General features: G+C 36.8%; 3 protein-coding genes and 1 long non-coding RNA gene across 19 annotated transcripts; 3 read left to right on the top strand and 1 right to left on the bottom strand.

Annotated features, from left to right (window-relative positions):
* Window positions 1-985: 985 nt before the first annotated feature.
* Window positions 986-6,812, top strand: LOC129307011 (uncharacterized). 2 transcript variants are annotated; one of them, XM_054947854.1, is made up of 8 exons: window positions 986-1,393; window positions 1,528-1,595; window positions 1,842-1,908; window positions 2,051-2,205; window positions 2,329-2,405; window positions 4,441-4,509; window positions 4,963-5,066; window positions 6,386-6,812. In XM_054947854.1, exons 1-8 carry the CDS (start codon window positions 1,136-1,138, stop codon window positions 6,680-6,682), a joined length of 1,095 nt encoding a protein of 364 aa, XP_054803829.1. In that variant the 5' UTR covers window positions 986-1,135; the 3' UTR covers window positions 6,683-6,812. The 2 variants fall into 2 exon arrangements, with proteins under 2 accessions (XP_054803829.1, XP_054803830.1); XM_054947855.1 differs by having other exon boundaries at window positions 990-1,393; window positions 4,966-5,066.
* LOC129307014 (uncharacterized) lies at window positions 1,132-6,508 on the bottom strand. 2 transcript variants are annotated; one of them, XR_008592291.1, is made up of 3 exons: window positions 6,373-6,508; window positions 3,568-3,676; window positions 1,132-1,355 (listed from the first exon to the last, which is right to left on the bottom strand). It is a non-coding gene; the product is annotated as an uncharacterized LOC129307014 (long non-coding RNA). The 2 variants fall into 2 exon arrangements; XR_008592292.1 differs by lacking the exon at window positions 1,132-1,355 and adding an exon at window positions 2,083-2,213.
* Window positions 6,813-7,395: 583 nt separating the features above from the next.
* Window positions 7,396-10,845, top strand: LOC129307012 (beta-carotene isomerase D27, chloroplastic). Of its 10 annotated transcripts, none has more exons than XR_008592290.1 (9): window positions 7,396-7,674; window positions 7,776-7,871; window positions 7,944-8,099; window positions 8,614-8,713; window positions 8,794-8,885; window positions 8,982-9,088; window positions 9,226-9,294; window positions 9,789-9,855; window positions 10,484-10,623. XR_008592290.1 is itself a non-coding variant. In XM_054947861.1 (8 exons), the coding sequence occupies exons 1-7, from the start codon at window positions 7,546-7,548 to the stop codon at window positions 9,260-9,262; spliced, it is 717 nt and encodes a 238-aa protein (XP_054803836.1). In that variant the 5' UTR covers window positions 7,396-7,545; the 3' UTR covers window positions 9,263-9,294; window positions 9,789-10,489. The 10 variants fall into 10 exon arrangements, 7 of the variants coding, with proteins under 7 accessions (XP_054803836.1, XP_054803837.1, XP_054803832.1 ...); XR_008592287.1 differs by having other exon boundaries at window positions 7,397-7,674; window positions 9,008-9,088; window positions 9,362-9,855; XR_008592289.1 differs by having other exon boundaries at window positions 7,399-7,674; window positions 9,008-9,088.
* Window positions 10,846-11,234: 389 nt separating this feature from the next.
* On the top strand, window positions 11,235-18,961 carry LOC129305888 (proline-rich receptor-like protein kinase PERK3). 5 transcript variants are annotated; one of them, XM_054946063.1, is made up of 9 exons: window positions 11,895-12,041; window positions 12,123-12,568; window positions 13,500-13,898; window positions 14,399-14,770; window positions 15,445-15,654; window positions 17,066-17,437; window positions 17,569-17,812; window positions 17,896-18,043; window positions 18,298-18,961. In XM_054946063.1, exons 2-9 carry the CDS (start codon window positions 12,538-12,540, stop codon window positions 18,673-18,675), a joined length of 2,154 nt encoding a protein of 717 aa, XP_054802038.1. In that variant the 5' UTR covers window positions 11,895-12,041; window positions 12,123-12,537; the 3' UTR covers window positions 18,676-18,961. The 5 variants fall into 5 exon arrangements, with proteins under 5 accessions (XP_054802042.1, XP_054802038.1, XP_054802037.1 ...); XM_054946067.1 differs by lacking the exons at window positions 11,895-12,041; window positions 12,123-12,568 and adding an exon at window positions 11,235-11,369; XM_054946062.1 differs by having other exon boundaries at window positions 11,922-12,568.
* The last annotated feature ends 495 nt before the right edge of the window (window positions 18,962-19,456 follow it).

The following is a 19,456-nucleotide window of genomic DNA, read 5'->3' as shown; positions in this document are numbered from 1 at the left end:
TAAAAAGGTAAATAATGATGACAAAGATGGTGATGAAACAATGTAAAAGAAGGCTGTAAATTGTAATTATGAGTAAAATTATTTTTTGTAGGGATTATGGTGGATATGAATGAGATGGTGTCGAGTTAATTATTTTTGTTCTTGCTGGATGGTGTTTTGATAAGCTATCAGTGGCAGTAATATGAAAGTAACATAATCTTTTGTTGTGAGTGCACTTTTATATCTTTTCCTGTTTGTTTTTTAGCATAATGAAATCTCATAATAATATTGGTAAAAAAATTATCATTCTTTATTAGGAAAAAATTCAGAATAAATTTCTCTTTGTACACTTTTTTCTCTATCTCTTTATTTATTATAAAAGTATTTAGTTCAGTTTTATAAATTTTTACCTTTATCGATTAATTTAAACAAAGAAATTTATACACTCCTTCAAAATCTTTTTAAAATTTGATATTATATGCAAAAAATACTTTTTTTGTTATTGTTGACTTATCATTGATTAGAGTGCATTTTTAAAATAGAAAAAAAATATTAATATGTAATTTGGACCTTGAATTATAGGTCTAAAAATGATTTGAACCCTAAACTTTTAAAAAGATGCATTTTAAACATAAACAATTAAAGTTGGAATAATTTTGCCCTTATTATTAATTTTCAACAAACGTTTGTCAAACTGAAACTTAAAGTACAATTTCTCCTAAATGAATTTGATCGATGAGTGCATGTCAATGCCATCCCTACATCTTCTTTTTTTATTCAGTATGCATTTCATGCAATTTAATCGATAGAGTGTGTTTGGTTCAAGGAAAAGGGTAGAAAGGGAAGGGGAGGGAGCCCCCCCAATTTGGAGGGGAGGCTTTGGAGGGGAGGGGACCCCTCCTAACCAAATGACGGGGGGAGGACCCCTCTCCTTCCCTCCCTCTCCTCCCCCTCCCCTCTCCTCCCTTCAAACCAAACACTTTTGAATAAAAAAAAAGAAAAAGAAAAGAAACAAGCAGAAAGGAGGAAAAAAGCGCGAGCCTTCCTGGTTGGGACTGTGACACGGATGGCGGGTCAACCTCAAATACGAGAGAACAGATGAACCGATTTCCCCGTTCCTCACCAAATCCTGGAAGCCTCTTGGTTTTAACTCACAATGCTTCACACGCTTTTTCTTATACTTTTCTTGGCCTTCGTCTCAATCGGAGTGGTCGACTCACACGAAGAGTCAGGTCCATGGAGCTGCGATTCTAACTCGGAGATCCGACTCCAGGCCGACTTTAAACCTGGACTTGTTTCTCTAGATGGCCATGCCGACGATTGGAAGGACATTGATGGCTCCGACTTCTCTCTTCTCCCCGCTCTTGACCCAGATGCTGACAAAGAGTACAAAGGCGGGAAGATGACTGTTAAGGTACTCTTCATATTTCTCATCCAACCTGATGATATTATCTATACCCATATATATATATGTATGTATGGAATCATCGTAATCATCTTCATCATTTATTTGCTATGTTTTCACGCCATGATTGCGGTGTATTTCAGACTCTGCATGACGGTCGCGATGTTTTCTTTCTGCTTCAAGTTGATGGTGTCTATGCTTATTCTAAAGGGTAAGCCATGGCGTGCTAGGAAACTGTATTCAAGTCAACAAGTTGTATTTATTTGCTCAGTGCTAACGTACTTAGCATGTTTGAATGTTATAACGATGTCTTCCTAATAGTTCTTTTATGCTCGTGTTATTGCGGTCTAAAATGATTGAAATAGAGAGTATGTTTCATTATCTTCACATCTACTAGGTTCCTTATTTCTCAATTATGACAAGCTTTTGTTCAGTTGATATATTTTTGTCAATGCAGAAATAGCAATAAATGTCCATCTGTTGCTCTCATGTTTCAAATTGGGGATGGCGCCTCTTATCATAATGTAAGAAAATCCACTTACTACCGGTCTAGTTAATTTAAAATGTCTCAAATTTTTTGCAGTTCTTGTCGCCCTCAATCTATTTTTAAGCACGTTAAAAATCATAATAAAATGTTAAATGATAGATTTGTGTCAATTTTATAAGATGGGTGGCTGTGAAGAACATTCAACCTCTTGTACAAACAAAACCTGCAAAGGTCATGAAGTAGACATTATGCACTTCTCCATCGGCAATGCTATTCCGGGTAGGCTATATGGCGGGAATCATGTAGACAACAGGGATGGAAACGGGGGTGACAGGTGATAAACTGCAAAATTTTAGCGACTTTCACTTTTGAGTATTAAATTCAAATGAGATTGTCTGTTATAGAGCAGTTATTATAATAGACGTGTTAATTCAATTGTCTATGTTCATCTTTACAGGTTTGGCCATTTGGTGGACCTTTATGCCTGGAATCCCCACTGTAGATACTTAGATGGATTTGGTCCTTCAGGGTCAGGTATACATGGATACCATATTTCAAATAAGAACTATGTAATTTTTATGGTTAAAGAGAGAAAAGTGAATGAGGCAATAATGACAGCCACGTGATATTAATCCAGGGAATAGTGTAACGTCATGGGTTCCTCCGAAGAACTTTTAAAACTCAAAAGCTACTTCTGTATTGTAAACCTTTTAACTACCTTACTATATTTCTCTACTGACTTGAGAGTAGATTGAAGTCGTTTGACTGTTTCATGCATGGCACACTTATGCGCACCGAAACATCATTTGCTTTTAACCTGCTTCCTCCTGAACAACTGAAGCAGCGTATTCGTTTATATATGTCTTTTATTTATGTTTGATATGCACAGTGTTTAAGGATTGACAGACAAAAGGGATAGGAAAAGGAGTGGGAAATGAACCTAAAAAAATAATGGAAAGGGACAGAAACAGTTAAGTAATAATATCAAGAATATAATGGGCTATGCACAAATTATTTATGCTTTGTTTTCTGTTATTCCATCTCGTATTACTTTCCACTCTCCCAGACAAACATTCCTTTCCTCTTGTGGAAAAAAGTTTTATTGTCCTTTGGATGTTATGTTTGATTATATTCTTTGTCATTTTCCTTAATATATTTTCTGATGTACAGAATTTGAGTTTACCTGTCTATTATTTTCTTTCACCTGGTCCTGCCATTGAAATATTTGATTTGTGGAAAAAAGTTTTATTGTCATGTGGATATTTTGTTTGTCATTTTCCTTTCAAAATCTTGTTTTCCTTAATATATTTTTTGATGCACAGAACTTTAGTTTACCTGTCCATTATTTTCTTTCACCTGGTCCTGCCATTATTTCTAACTCCACATACTAGTTAATTTCTTTCCTTGAGGTTCTGGAAAAAAAAAAAAATTTATGTCCCACCTATTCCAATTTAAAACTGATGCCACTTACTAGAGGAAAGAGGATCCCACCAAGATTAAGTAATTATTAGATGCTGGCAAATGTATGGTGTCAATAGTTTAAAATTTATTGAGGCATTTGTTCAGGAGATGGCATGATAAATTTAAGATTTTTCATTTCCAGGATCACATGGACAACTTAGAAGCCCTTAAAGTCAACACATAAAGAAATTGAAAATGACATGGTTTAGAAATTGGCAAGAAAGGCTATTCATACCTCACCATGGTTGCCGTCTTTATCATCTCAAGAATACTTACTTTCTCTTGAGGGGGAAATTGCTTTCACTTGTGTAAAAATTGAAACCCCAAAGCGATATTTAAATTTTCTGAGAAAGAAAATAAATATGGTTACAATCAGTAGCTCCCTGCTATGATTCCTACGAGAATCATGATTATCTGTCAAGAATTCTTGAAAAGTATCTTTCCCCACAATATTGTTGGACACCTTGTTGGTTTATGAATGTTAGGTCCATACACAGGAACCAAATGGGTGGGGATTCTTGTGTTTTAGATCTGGGTGTTTACTTGGTAAATCTCTTTCTGAGGTGGATGCCAGAAAAGGGAAAAACTTTACACCAGTGAATTACGTATTTATTTTTTAAAATGTGAATTTGATAACTTTGTGTGGGCATATCTCGTTCTGTCTTCAACCTCCATCTGATTCTTATCGAGGTGCACAAATTACAAGGCTCTATTTTCTTTTGAAAAATTACACGCTTTTTCACTGAAATAAGATGTGCCTTAATGTCTTCTTCTACAACAACGGCATCTATTTTGACTAGGATACCCTTATATTTATTTCTTATATAACAAGCATTTTAAATATGCTTTTCACAATATAAAACAGTCACCTTTTTTAATTTAGAATAAATTAAATTTATGGTTTCAACAAAAAATGAATTACATGGAATTAAAAGTTTAGGAGATACGTTTTCTAAAAATGAAGTATTATTTGGTATCTCTCAAAGAATTTACCCACTTCAATGTTATGTTAAAGTATTAAAGTATCTAAAATGAAGTATTATTTGGTATCTCTCACAGAATTTACCCACTTCAAGGTTATGTTAAAGTATATTTTTTCCATTGCCAGTAAATGATTCTAGTGCACAGAATGATTGGAAGGGTGCTTGGTGGCACAGCAGCTTCACAGTTCACTCAGGTGACTAACCCCTTTCCAGACTTAATGTATGTATACCTTTCTATTAATTAACAATAGTTTCAAGCTTAGTTCAGCCTTGAGACTGAAAGACGTCCTAAAAAACAATTTACTTTTTACAAGTATATGCCCCCCCACACACAAATTGAATGGTTCGTAGTTGTGTGGCATAAAGATTATTTGTCAACACTTCATTGCCAGTTGCTTTTATGAATTATATGTCAAAAGTTAGTAGAATTAATCCCCACTAAGTCAGAAAGTCCTCTGAGTTGATCTGTAAAGGATAATTGTTCACCCCCCAAAAAAAAGTTAGTTATTTTTCTACGATAAAGTATATTTTGGCTTTTATCTGCTCACACATGTTGCCTTGTATTGGTCTCTCCTCTTTTTACCTTGTTGTCTAGCTACTTTATGTCTGTGTGGCATAAATTAACAAACTTTTATGCTTGTTCATAGCAGGTTTTATTGAGGATGAGAGTCCATATGCTGAAAATGGAAAAAAGGGCACATACTTTTTTGAATTCTCAAGGCCCTTGAGAACCATGGATCATCTTCAACAGGTTAGAAACTCTCATGCTGCTTTCAGAAGTTTATATGTACTTGTCCAGATATTGTGTTCGTTGATAACTGAACACGGTTCCATAAGTTGCCTCCCTATTTATGTCTGGATTTCTTGTCAAGTCAGGTGGATTTTTCTTGACCTACTGTTTGAACTCTATCATTGATCAGTTTTGTCAACATCACCATGCTAAGTGCTTAGTTGATATCATTGAAGGGAGGTCTATGATTAAACAATTTTTGTAGGGGGCATCTTTTGAATGTTTTCTATCCTTGCTGGTAAAATTTTGTAAGGGGCACGAAATTATTAGCTTTTCACTTCTGGCTTTTCTTAGAAGGGCTGTTGGAAAAGGAGTTTCCTCTTGCTTGATGTAACCAAGCTATACTAAAATAAGGTGGATTTATTTGATGATTTGGTTAGATGATTTCCACAATGGTATTGAGCTTGACTTGATGGTTGTTGATGTAGTGATTCGGCAAATTTTTTCCACGGTAGTGGCGGAGCTATTCATTGGTGAGGGTGTGCAAATGCTTCCTCTCACTTTTGGAAAAGTTATGAGTTGTGTATATAAATTTTACAACTTTGCACCCTCTAATCTTGAGATTTTGCACTCTCTGGACTGAATAAAAAATATTTGGTCTAAAAAACTTATTAGATATATAATATTTTAATAATAGATATAAGATATGAAGAATGTGTTTTGCATAAAAAGACTATTTTAATCTGTTCAATACAATTTTTATTTTAAAATGACGATTAATTGACTTATGTTATTACAATTATTCCTTGTGTAATTATATTATTTTTTAAAAATTTTTATTAATTTTTAAACTAAATTATCTTGAACCTCCTAACTCTGGGTGATGGCTCCGCCACTGTTCCTAGGGGGATCTGATTACATGCAAACTGTTGCTCCCAAAGATGGTTTTGGGTCGATGCTATGTCTTCTGATCCTAGAGAGGAAGAGTCCAGGATATGTCTAAATATTTTTGTAACTTTTGTTGGGTAGAATGATTTTCTTTTATGTTACAAAGGAAAGACAGAGTTAGGACGAGGAAGAGAGTAAGCGGGCAAAGTAGGGATTGAACTTACGTATATCAAATCTCCTGCTAATTATCTCCGAAAAAGATGCCACAGAGGTGTCACTTGAGCCGTGGCATTGGTGTGCCACAAGCGGCATCATAAAATGTTCTCTCACGGCAATTAGCATTATTGAGGTTGTTCAAAACCTACCGGTTTTTTCTTATTACTAAATGCTTCTGAATTCTTTCTACGTGGTAACAGCTAAGTAAAATGGTCTACATTACCTGGTGGTTGTAGGATGCACAATTCACCATTGGTGGATCCAGCAAGATGTCTGTTGCATTCTGGTATCCAGTTGATGATCAACCATGGCATGGTTCTGGGCATTATTCTGTTGACTGCGACTGGGTGCCCTTTGGAATATCTTCAGGAAGTTCTTTACTTGGCAACTCAGCGGCAACTAGTTCATGGAGCGCTGCCAATGCATTTTCTCTATTCTTATCAGTTGCAGCACTATGCGCAACTGTGTTTTTGGGTTATCATGTACTTTTGAGACCCAAGAATGTCCCTTTTACACCTATGGAGGAGCTTTAAACATAGCCCAGGCTGCAGGAGTTTGGTGTTGTACTATTCATTGAAGGCTGTACTGCCTATGATTGTATTGTTTAGTGCGTTCACTTTATTCCATTTGTTTAGTTTAATTAAAACATTAATTTGGGTTTAATCCAGGCAGTGTTAGAAAAGTTAGTTCCTAATCAGCATCACGGTGTTCCAACTTGTGCCCAGTAAATTATAATCTGCAGGACCGTTTGTCTTTAGGCACGATAAACAGCAGCGGAAGACTTCATTTCAGAGCCATGGAGATTGATGACTTGATATGAATATAAGATGATGAAAGATGGTCTAGATGGTAAAGATGTGATGCATGCTTCTAGGTTCTAATTTTCTTACCGATACGAAAATCACATTGGTCAATAATCTGTAAGTGCTTATTCAGGCATAAGGTAATCTTAACAAGTTTGACATTAAATTCATCTGAAGTTTCATCCATAAAAACTATAATTAAATTTTTTGGCTATGAAAATTGAAATTAACTTTAGCTTTACTAATTCTGGAGGGAACCGTAGACAATAAAATATTAAATTGATAAAATGCAGACCAATTAAAAAATATGGGGAAGTTCTGGCAAAAAGTATAATATAGGGGTGCGTTCGATAATTTTTACAGGGAACGATGGATTATTGATTTTTCTATTTTTTTTACTTTACAATAATTTTAATTTAATAATATACAATGGTATGGTTGAAGAAGGACCGCACTAGGGGATTACTGTTATATCACTTCACGGAATCACAGGCTGCTATTGCCCTATTGGATAAATTGTACGGACGGCGGCCATCTGGCGAAACTGCCCTCTGCAATTGCGCAGACTAGTCCACGTATAGTGGAGGAGTGAAATGAAGCCGCTTGGAGTTGTTGGAGCCCCTACCCATTCTTCTTTTCCGCCGCCGACTTCCCTCTTCCTTCCCAAGCGCCTTCAAAGCCATCATTTTTGTGTTCCCCGCGCTTCTTCAGGATCTAGAACAGTGCGCTTCTTTTATTTTTTTTGTCGGTTTACAAAATTCCTTAAATTATTTATTATTCTAATCAATATTTGATCGGTTTATGCACGATATGGATTAATCAGGCAGAACATGCGAAAACTGCAGCTACAATTCCAGAATACAAGCCCAGTGTATTTGATAACTTGTTCCTCCAATTGTTCCGCAACAAATTAGTGGCGGTAAATCTATTATGCTTCATAGCTCCCCCTTTCTTTCTCCGAGCTTAACTTTTCGTTCTTGAGCATAGTCAGGGGGGAGGAGGGAGGAACGAGAAAGAAATTCATCACTCGACCCCTTTTCAGGAGGTTGGATGGGATTCAAACAAACCTGGATATGATGGACTTATTGAAGTTGCGAACCAGCTAATGATGAAGGGCAGGACAAGAATCGATACTATCGAAGCAGCGGTATATCAGTTTATTGCGCTCTTTCTTCTGTTGCCATCTATTTAATATCAATATCATCATTCGACCATTGGCAAAACAAACCATGAACAACACGCAGACACGCCTAGTTTTGTATGGAACAAGCAGGTCGATGCAAACTCATTAGACCTTTTTGTGTAAACCTCTACTGCCGCAGAACATACTATGGAACAGAATATAATTCACGTCTCACTGGATTAAATTTATGTTTTGATAAAACAAAGACCAGCTTAGAACTTTTTTTGACTTAGATCAGTATTGTGATGCTATAATAAATGGAAAGTAGGGAAAGTTTTGGTCCAAACAAACAGGGATTTGGGTAAGACAAACATCGTATAAGATTTAGCTTGATCTATTTTTAACTAAAAAGTTGATAAAATAGGAACGGACGTTTCTTGCCCTTTAGTTTTTAGTATAATTTGTCTTTTTGGGTTTTCTTATGAATTTGAAATGGTGGTGTTTGTGGCAAACTTAGTTGACTCACCCTTGATGACAGGTACGGGTATTGAGGTCCTTGTTTCCTCCATTTCTTTTGGAGCTATATAAAATGCTCATAGCTCCTATAGGAGGGGGCAAAGTTGCTGCTATGATGGTTGGTGAGTCGGATACATCTCATTTCTATCATTAGAAGCCAAAAACATGTTTAAATATTCTAAACAATATTCTATTTTTCAAGCAAGGGTTACTGCACTGACCTGTCAATGGCTAATGGGTCCCTGCAAAATCAATTCTGTCGACTTGGACAACGGAGGCTCTTGCAGTAGTGGGGTGATCACCTGTACTGCTGTTTGTTAGAACTAGTATGAATGTTGTGAAGTCCAGGCCAAAAATAATGATATGACTGAATGATAACATTTATTACAGAGTGACGTATTTCCGAACTCGTGTAGGTTTATGTGGAAAGATGCAAGTACCTGGAAGAAAGCAAATGTGCCAGTATTTGCGTCAATACTTGTAAATTTCCGACACAGGTTTGTGGTTCTTCAAAATACTTCTTTGCAATTCATTATGTTACTGTAAGAGATGAAAGTATTGTGCGCTCCTCAGAAATTTTTTCACGTGGCATTCTTCGGATGTTTAGATTTGACTTTCATTATATCCAATTTAGACTTTCTTCCTGGATCATATGGGAGTTCCGCTGCTAATGGAGCCCAACTTCAGTGATTATAGTTGTCAGGTAATATTTGTACTCCCTTGGATTTGTTATCTGCCCTCGGGAAACTTACAGTCACTTTAGCTTTCAGGGAACGCTGTGCTCTATCATATCTGTCATCTGGTCGTTGGCACTGCTAGCCACAAGAAACTTGTTGCCACTGTCCTTCCTTGTGGATAATTTTGCATTTCTTATTTGTTTTCCGTAGTTCACAATATCATTCCTTCAATCTGCTGACGGAATACTTCTATGGATCTTGGTTCTTGCAGTAATGAGTTTTTTTTTTTTTTTTTGTTGGGGGGGGGGAGTTCGCGTTAGAAGAACCCTGACTATAGCCGCACTTTACACCTACACAAGTTCTCAGATTAGATTATTAAGTCCTCGATTCCCACTTATCAGCAATGCTTATTTCCAGAAGCGAAATTTTTTTTGGCATAGGGTTGATGGTTTGCATATAGATTCATATTTAGCAGGTTCCTTTCTCTCTATTCACTCTAATTGGTTGATATTTCATACAGTGACAGTGGACTTGAAAGCTCCACCAGCCCCATCCTTTGATTTGATGTAGTGGCCTCTTTTTCCAGGGTTTGTATGTTGCCTAAAATTTTCACATTTGTTTCTTTCTATTAGAAGCACCGGATTCAGATATTGAGTTTTAACCTCTTGATCGCTTTCAGTTCTTCTCTTCTTCCATGTTTTAATAAATGGTTGAATTTTCTAATTTTATTTGAAACAACACACAGCGCATTCAAGTATCCATTCCAAAATGATCAGTTTCAATTCTTTCGCCCCTCCTCGGTGACCATTTGCCACTTTTTTGAATGGTCTTATAATTATTTTGGTAGAAACTCAGACAGATAGTCATCTATCAACAGTGACGGCATTCTAGTCGAGTTCTTGCTGCTTTCAGAAACCACAGAGATTGACATTCGTTAGATTTTCTTTGGCTTCATTGTGATCTATTTCAAGATCTTTGGAACCGTTAGAAGATAGACGCGGCAGGTGTCATTAGGACATAACTAGGTTTCCAAGGTTGATCACTGATTGTGGCTGAAAACAGCAATTAAGGAGCAAAACGGAGTTAAAGTTGACTGTGCGTGTGTCAATGTTTGGTGTCTTAAAGCCGTAGATGTTGACGGAAAATAATTGTATAACCAATATCTCTAGTAAGATAAACTGGTGCCACAAGTTTCTTATCGTTGTAAAATGGCAGTTCAAATTTGGAGTCCTCCCACCACTACCGGAAGATGACAGCATCCTGAAAGAGCCCTGCCTGGAGGCATGTCCACATGCTGCCAAGCGAAGAGTCGTTGCCAGAGACAGAGACGAAGCTCCGTGTCCCAAGATTTGATTGTCTTTTGACTCCCAAAATCCACCGTTTGAAGGTGCAGCTTTTAGTGGATTTTCTTCAGGCCAAAAGAAGGGCCTGTATTTTCATTTTCCCGCTTCCGTGCTGATTCATCCTTGTATGTTATCTAAAGCTTGTTATTGTCAGCCTTGCATGAGGAGAGATGTTGATGTCACTATTTGACTTGTTTATATACTTCACTTCAATGATATTCAATTATTCATCGACATACCGTCCGCAGCTCGCTTTTTTTTTTAAATAACAGCGAAGTGGAAAGAAAGTAAGGATTCGACACCCCAACAAAAAAATGGAAGTTTGGATGCAAGTTTTTGCAAGTTATTAAGCACAGAGAATTTATAATTGAAAGAATTAAGCACAGATATATTCTGAAATTAAACATGAACTTATAAATGCAATTGTCCCCCAAAAATTATAAGGAGATTAATTTTTAAATGCTTTGTCAGCCTTATTTTTCTAGGCCGATGGATTTATTGTGTGGCTCGGGTTATGTAGGAGTGATGATTGGGAGAATATTTATTTAGAGGATCTGGTTTCTGCTCAATGTAGAAATGAGATTTTATCTATCTCTATCAACTCATTTCTGGAATTCTGGTCGAAGCTAACAACTGGAGGTCTGTACGGGGAGGATTGTGCATATTTCAATGCCAGGACCAATGCAAGTGCAACTTTTTTAGCTATTCCATTTGTTTAAAGCCAGATAATCTGCTTCGATCAAATATTATTTTTCCAGGTAAAATACTTCAACCAAACATTGTTAGTCATATATCATTTGAAATTTAAGAATATGATATTATCTTACCCTTTCTTCTTCACTATTTTTAAAATTTTTATTTTACGTTTTTCTGTTTTAATAATATTTTTTTTGTCTTTTACTACCACACAATTTATTTTATATATATATATATATATTTTAACTTGTATATCAATATCAATACATTACCATATTTGCTGACCTTATGCTGCATGAAATACATTAACGTTTAGGAAAATATCGTATAATAAAATAGACATATAAATTTCATAAAAAACTGGTATGCGACCAAATACCCTTTTTTTTTTTTTAAACCACCATCATGAACAACAAAATTTGTCTAATGGTTCTTCATTTGCAAGGAAATATACCTAATTTTACGCTTGATGTTAATATTGAGTATCCATAAATATACGGATGATGATTCGTCAACGGAATTTGTTATCTATTCAATTACTTTTGCTTAACTAAGAGGATCTAAACTGACAAGATAACGCAGGAGGAAAGATACAGCAAGCGCCCAGTCAAAGTACCTTTTGTTCTATGTTACCGTTAATCAACGTCCAGATTCTGATAACCAAGAAATAGAACTGTACCGACACTATACAGGATCGTCTTCATGCTTCACGGCGAGGCAATCTGAAAAGCGAGGTCCTTTGCCTTGACTGTCTCTCTCGTATTTCCCTTTTCCTCCATATCTACTTACTGTTAATCGGTTCTTTTCCATTACAGCGCACATAGTGACAGGCAATTAACGCCCGCGTGCGCGTCTGCATCCACACGCGTCGGCAACCAAACAAAACCGCCGAAAAAATATTTAATCCATTTTCCCCAAACCAAACAAACGACCTTCTCCGTCACTGGCAAGTGATAACAGATCCACGTACCAACACTAGTAGTCATCTTCCGTTGGCTCTCCGATTCAACTCAGCTATGGATTCTTGGACTCGGAGTTTACTACCTCAAGTTCGTATTACGGCGCCGGTATTTCTGCTTCTAGATCCCCCTTCACTTGCTGTTACTCGCGCTCCTTGCTCCCAGTTATAGTGTTGCTTCTGCTATTCTACTTTTTTTTGCCCAACCCCGCCGTTGATTTCAACGAAATCCTTTAGATCTGGAGCGTTAAGGCCAATCAACGGCCTCGGTGATGTCGGCCCTCCCAGTTTTTATCTCAATCGGTAATATGTAGATTTCTGGACGTCCTTCATTTTGCGTTCACTTGCAGTTTCATACGCACTTTTATGACTAAGGAAACAGGAAGCAACGGAATGGACTTGAATTCTGCTCGCATGGTTGTTTAATTCGGTATTTAGAATCAGGCAATTTGAAAGTCCTTCGTCAGCTGCATGTTGTTGTCGTATACTAATCGTGTTATCTCGGGAGCGCGAATTTTCATCACTTCGTCTCTCTACATTTGCTGATTACTATCAATATCAAACTGATGTAAATTACTCAAATTGCTCTTAATGATCTTAGAGCTTCTTGTGTGCTTAGACGTGTTGGCTTTGCTAAGACGGTTCTTTTCCTTTTTTATCCACAATTATTCAAACATGGAAGCTGATTTTCAATCCTTGTGGCTTCGCCCCCCCCCCCAAGCGTGACTTTGGTTGTGAAAGCTGAGATGAAAAACCCATTTATTAAAAACCCACTGAGTTGAAAAGGGAGTTCCTTTACTTGGAAGGGTCCATGGAATTGGGTTTCAGTTAGTGGTGTCGGTTTACTAAGCCACCTTCAACCTTTTAAGGTGGAAAGGACACTAGATGGAATTCAAATTATGACCCTTACTTTTGGGGGGAGGGGGCTGCTGCGCTTTTTTTGTATATGAAGGATGATAACTTGTTCAAATTATTATATACTAATGGTATCTGAGGCAGTTGCCCAAAGCTGACATAATTTTCTTTAGAAGAATATTTTACAGCTTAGCTTGACTTGAGTTTTATCTTTCAGTCTGTGCTCTGATTCTATTTTAGAAACAGTCCTGGGGCTCAGACCATGCTATTAAATAATCATAAGCTATTGTTTAATAGCTATGGAAAGTCTTATGTTAGTATAATGCTTTCTTATTTTTTATCATGAAAAATTGAGTTTGACTTTTTACAAATGATGCAGGTGCCTTAAAAGTCATTCAACCTCTGTTGCTGAAATGGTTGCTTGTATTATCTTGCTTAGCATTAATGGCTGATTCTAATGCATTATCTCCATCTAGACCACCTTCTGCTACTATGGTTGTTCGTGATCTGCCCTTACCAGCAAATCTCCATGGGCAAAAGCATCTACCATCCCACAGTGGACCAATTCCAACACCATCACCTACCCACCCTCCTTTATATAGTCCATCCTTGAGTACAGGTTACCCCCCGGCAAGTTTACATTCATCCAATCCATTCATGAAGGACAGCGAATTAGGGCCTCATGCTTCTGGTTTTGGAGATATGGCCCCAATGCATTCAACAGCAGGCGCAATTCCTTCTGGTTTGGCTCAGCCACCCTTATCCCCTTCTGTTTCCAGTAAGTGGCCATTTTTTGGACTTCTGTGCTTGTTGTCTTTCTAGTTTGCTTGATGGAGCAATTTAGTCTGTATAGTTTGGAAAAGAGCCTCTCTAATGTTATTGTTAGAACTGTTGAGATCTTCTATTTTCATTTTGAACTATCTTGTTTCTGTAATAAAGACTCTTTTTTCTCTTAATGGAAGTTAGTTATTATGCCATTTAATTATTGTTTTAATTACTCTAATAAAAAAGATTCAAGGGATAATATCGTTTTAACTGAAAAAAGGGACTAAACTGCATTTAAGTCAACTGGAGGTGACAACGCCAATCAACTTAGAATAAAGGAACTAAATCATTTGATGAACAAACTAAAGGAACCAAAATGAAATGAAGCATTATTTATTTTGTAAATAGCTTATTAACTTTCAATTGAAGCATTATACCATCTTTTATTCAAAAAAAATGTGAGCTTTGGAACTTGAATCTGACAATGACGTGTGTTTACATTTATTCTGCCAGATTGTTGTAAACAAAACATGGTGTTGAAGCGAGGGAGTAAGAGTTGTCACTGCGTGTATCCCATAAAGCTAGACCTTCTCCTTTTGAATGTCTCCCAAAACTCTAATTGGAATCTTTTCCTCGACGAATTAGCTACCCAACTTGAGTTGCAAATTTCCCAGATTGAATTGGTAAATTTTTATGTACTCTCCTTATCAGCATTAAATATATCAATGGATATCACTCCACATAAAGGGACCAGTTTCTCTGCCAATGAAGCATCTAGAATAAACTCTTCGCTTTCAATGCACAAGATTCAACTAGACCCTAGATTGGTGGGTGACTACAAACTTCTCAATTTGACGTGGTATGAGCCTCCGCCTCCATCTCAAGGTAAGTCCAAATCATTATACTTTGATGTCCTTGACAATTGAAACTTATATCAAGATGATAATTGTACTGATGGTATTTAGCTAATGCTTGTATTCACTTAGTAATGAAGCTTTTAATTGCATAAGATTATCGTTACTACAGCTTTACTATGTTGCAAAAATATGCAAAATTTTGCATTTATTGTTGACCTTTTGTTTTATTTCACGGTTGCTGCTGGAGAGGTGTGAAAGAGAAAGATATATGTACCCTGAGGTCTTATAGTTTGCTCATCAGCAAATGCAGATCATAAAACTTTGATGTTCATGAAATTCTCTTCTTCCCTCTGTATATTGTGAGATATGCATTTTCTGTCATAGCTTTGCTTATGCATTTTATCTTTTGTTTCTGTAAGTTTATTCATGTGATTCACTTGTTGATTCTGTTAGATGCTTTCAGGTTAATCTTGTTTCGTCATTGTTCAGAGATGCCTTACGTAATACAATTGATGGTTTGTCCTCATTTGTTATATCACAAGTTTCGTTGGCCCCTCAAACTCAGTTCTAGACCTAATATCTGATATAATTTCAAACTAGTATCTATGGGTTGATGGACAGGTTAAGAACGAATAGCTAGGTGTTTATGTGCAGCCGTAGTCTATTGTTTAAATATTAACATATTGTTGGATGTTAGTGCAGCTCCGACATCTGTTGCATCACCTATGAAAGCTCCTATTTATCACAAACCAGCAACTTCAACAGCCAGTGCTTCAAATAGGAGAGGACATTCAAGTTTGTATGCTATTCTTGGAATTGGTGCTGGCATACTCTTCATTGCCATCACATCTGTACTAGTACTTTGTTTATGCAGATTGAGGCCAAAGACCAAAGGACCCTCAATAGATACTGGTAAATATCTTTAATTCTAGCTCCTTGATTTTATTTATTTATTCATTTCTCATTTTTCGCCTGTAATTTTTACACATTCTTATGAAAACTTAGGTAGGAAGCTCTTGTGAAAATTATTTTTGGTCACCCTTTTATAATTGAGATATTAAAAGGGAGGCGACTCAGTTAATTCTAATCATTCAATAGGGAAATGTCAGGCCCTCTTTAAAGAAAATCTACATCATAAAGAATGCAGAGAAAATACAGAGTACTCTAGGCTAAATGGACTTACTCCAGAGCTAAGGTACTAGTGATGAGAGGGGTTAATTATTAGTTGATATTTTTTTCCCTTTTGGGAGTTGAATATGGACTTGTTAATGAAACTTGGTCTAGCATACGGTTTTATCCACAGAATCAGAATTGGGAAACTAAAACTGTTGACGTTTTTGTTGGAAAATATTCCGTCTTCTTAACATGCTGAAGTTTGCAAATGATCAGATTGCTACCAACCTTTCTAGGACAAATGAGCAAATGCCTTACCTTAGTTAGAAACTTAATACTGCTCCGACGTTTTAACATTTCAACCTAGCTAGTTTTAAATTTTTTGTGCAAGAGAAAGTAGACTGTAAGATGAAACGAAATCTCATCCATTGACTAACCCCATGAATTGAGATTCAACGTTCAATTTTTGTTTTTTTGTTTTTGGTTGAAATGAAATCTCATCCATCGACTAACCCCATGTTGAATGGAAAAGAAACTGAGATTTTTGATGTTCTTCTATTGTGGCATTGATAGTAAATGCCTTACCTTTCTATTGCCACCAACCTTTGCTACCAACCTTTCTAGGACAAATGAGCAAATGCCTTACCTTACTGAAAAACTTAATACTGCTCCGACGTTTTAACATTTCAACCTAGCTAGTTTTAAATTTTTTCTGCAAGAGAAAGTAGACTGTAAGATGAAATGAAATCTTACCCATTGACCAGCCCCATGAATGGAAAAGAAATTGAGATTTCGTATGTTCTTCTATTGTGGCATTGATAGTAAATGCCTTACCTTTCTATTGCTACCAACCTTTCTAGGACAAATGAGCAAATGTCTTACCTTACTGAGAAACTTAATACTGCTCTGACGTTTTAACATTTCAACCTAGCTGGTTTTAAATTTTTTCTGCAAGAGAAAGTAGGCTGTAAGATGAAATGAAATCTCATCCATTGACTAACTAACCCCATGAATTGAGACTCAACGTGCAATTGTTTTTTTTGGGTTGAAATGAAATCTCATCCTTTGACTAACCCCATTTTGAAAGCAAAAGAAATTGAGATTTTTTATGTTCTTCTATTGTGGCATTGATAGTAATCTTTCAAAGTTGTATATCCTACTATCCTTCGAAGCTTTATTTTAATGATAGTGTTTTCTCTTGGTCCTATAGAGAAGCCAAGGACAGAAGGTGCAGTTTCAGCTGCAGGGTCTTTTCCTCATCCAACCAGCACAAGATTTATTGCTTATGAAGAACTTAAAGAAGCAACAAACAACTTTGAAGCAGCAAGCTTACTTGGAGAAGGCGGGTTTGGTAGAGTTTTTAAAGGTGTCTTAAATGATGGTACTACGGTAGCAATTAAGAGGCTTACTAATGGAGGGCAACAAGGGGATAAAGAGTTTTTGGTTGAGGTTGAGATGCTTAGCCGGTTGCATCATCGTAATCTTGTAAAATTGGTGGGATACTATAGCAATCGTGACTCATCACAAAATCTATTATGCTATGAGCTTGTTCCAAATGGAAGTTTGGAGGCTTGGCTTCATGGTAATACGATTTCTCAAATTACAAGTTTAGTAATAATCTTGAGATTTACATGATTTTGTTAGTCTATCAGTGTATCAAGCATCTTTTGTTTCAGATGCATGGGATTGAAATTGGCCTTATTTCTGCAACAGGTCCCTTGGGAATAAATTGTCCTTTGGATTGGGATACCAGAATGAAGATTGCGCTGGATGCCGCAAGAGGACTTGCATACTTGCATGAAGACTCACAGCCCTGTGTTATACACAGAGATTTCAAGGCGTCCAACATATTGCTGGAAAACAACTTCCACGCTAAAGTTGCAGATTTTGGTCTTGCCAAGCAGGCACCTGAAGGAAGAGCTAATTACCTGTCTACTCGTGTCATGGGCACATTCGGGTTTGTCCCAGTCTCATCTTGCTTGGGCTTGTTATTTCCATATAATAAGGTTCTTAATAAGATATAATGAAACTGCTATGTAGGTATGTAGCTCCTGAATATGCCATGACAGGTCACCTTCTTGTTAAAAGTGATGTTTATAGCTATGGGGTTGTCTTGCTGGAATTGCTGACTGGAAGGAAACCTGTTGATATGGCACAGCCAGCTGGACAAGAGAACCTTGTTACTTGGGTCAGTTCTGCGCTTTGACCAATCCCACAATTTTCCCCCTCATTTTCAAATCATGGTCATCTGGCTTTTTGAGTTACCTAGCTGAAATATCTCAAGATTGAAATTGCATGTGTTCTTAGAAATTTTTATGTTAATAACGTTCCGTGTTATGTGGGCTGGTTCCATACATTGACGAATCCTTTATCATGCTTGTCAAACCCTCTCGAGTGATTTATGTTTTATAGACTGTATCCTTACTAAGTTATGCCTTTCAGGCAAGGCCAATCCTAAGAGATAAAGACCGGTTGGAAGAGCTTGCTGATCCAAGGCTGGGGGGGAAATATCCAAAGGAAGATTTTGTCAGGGTTTGTACTATTGCTGCAGCCTGTGTCGCGCCTGAAGCAAGCCAGCGACCCACAATGGGGGAAGTGGTACAGTCACTTAAAATGGTGCAGCGCATGACCGAATATCAGTATTCCATGGTGGCCTCCTCCAATACAAGAACTAACCTAAGACAGTCCTCCACCACTTTCGAGTCCGATGGGACATCTTCTATGTTCTCTTCAGGTGCCTACTCTGGTCTAAGTGTCTTTGACAATGACAACGTTTCTAGGACGGCAGTTTTCTCTGAAGATCTTCATGAAGGAAGATGACACTTGGAAAGGCAAGCTAACCTCGGCATCCATTTCAAAGTTCTTCACCTCGATCAAAAGCAGCTCTCTTTTCCATGCCTCTAGGATTCATAAGCGGCGGCATTTTTCAGTCAAGGATTGCAGTTTCCCAAATTTGGCTGTTGAGGGTGTAGATTCTATTATTATTGCTTGTTAAGATCCTTTGTGGCAAACGGTCATCATGTTTTTACCCAACGAGAATATGAGATAGTGGTTCTGGAGGATCAGTTTTTGTACATAAATATATGCATTGTAGGTTTTCTTTTAATTTGATCCTTTTCATTTGAAATTTCCAGCCTTTTAAATAATCGTGATAGATCGCGGATTTTGCTGACTATCTTTTGGATTGGTTTTTATCCTGTGATTTTTGTGTCGAGTATGGAGAATTGGCAGGCAAAAATATTGGGCTGATATCACGTGCTTTTATTTTTTTTTTAAAAAAATATTTTGAATTTAAAGAAAAAATCGAAGAAAGTGTTTACGTTATCTTATAATTTTATGAAACTAAATAAAATTTTAAAGACCGTTCATGTTAAAATCTTTAGAAGGACCGCATGTATGGAGTCTCGCTCAGATAAGATCAAATACAGAACGAAATACTCCAGGCTTTCTGATATGTGCAAATTTCGATAACAAAGGAAGCAAAAATTACATAGCAATGTTACAGTCCTGCTGCAAAACTAAAGAGTTCAAAAAGGGAGAAGACAATGAGTGAAACCCAATGACGAGTGTATCAGGCGTTGACATCTCACAAGATCATCTT

This window comes from Prosopis cineraria, unplaced genomic scaffold, assembly GCF_029017545.1.
Source record: "Prosopis cineraria cultivar Desert tree isolate PC_DT_omini unplaced genomic scaffold, ASM2901754v1 PC3, whole genome shotgun sequence".
NCBI lineage: Eukaryota > Viridiplantae > Streptophyta > Magnoliopsida > Fabales > Fabaceae > Prosopis > Prosopis cineraria.
The sequence above is the reverse complement of the archived record's forward strand: the minus strand, read 5'-3'. Positions and strand labels throughout refer to the sequence as shown.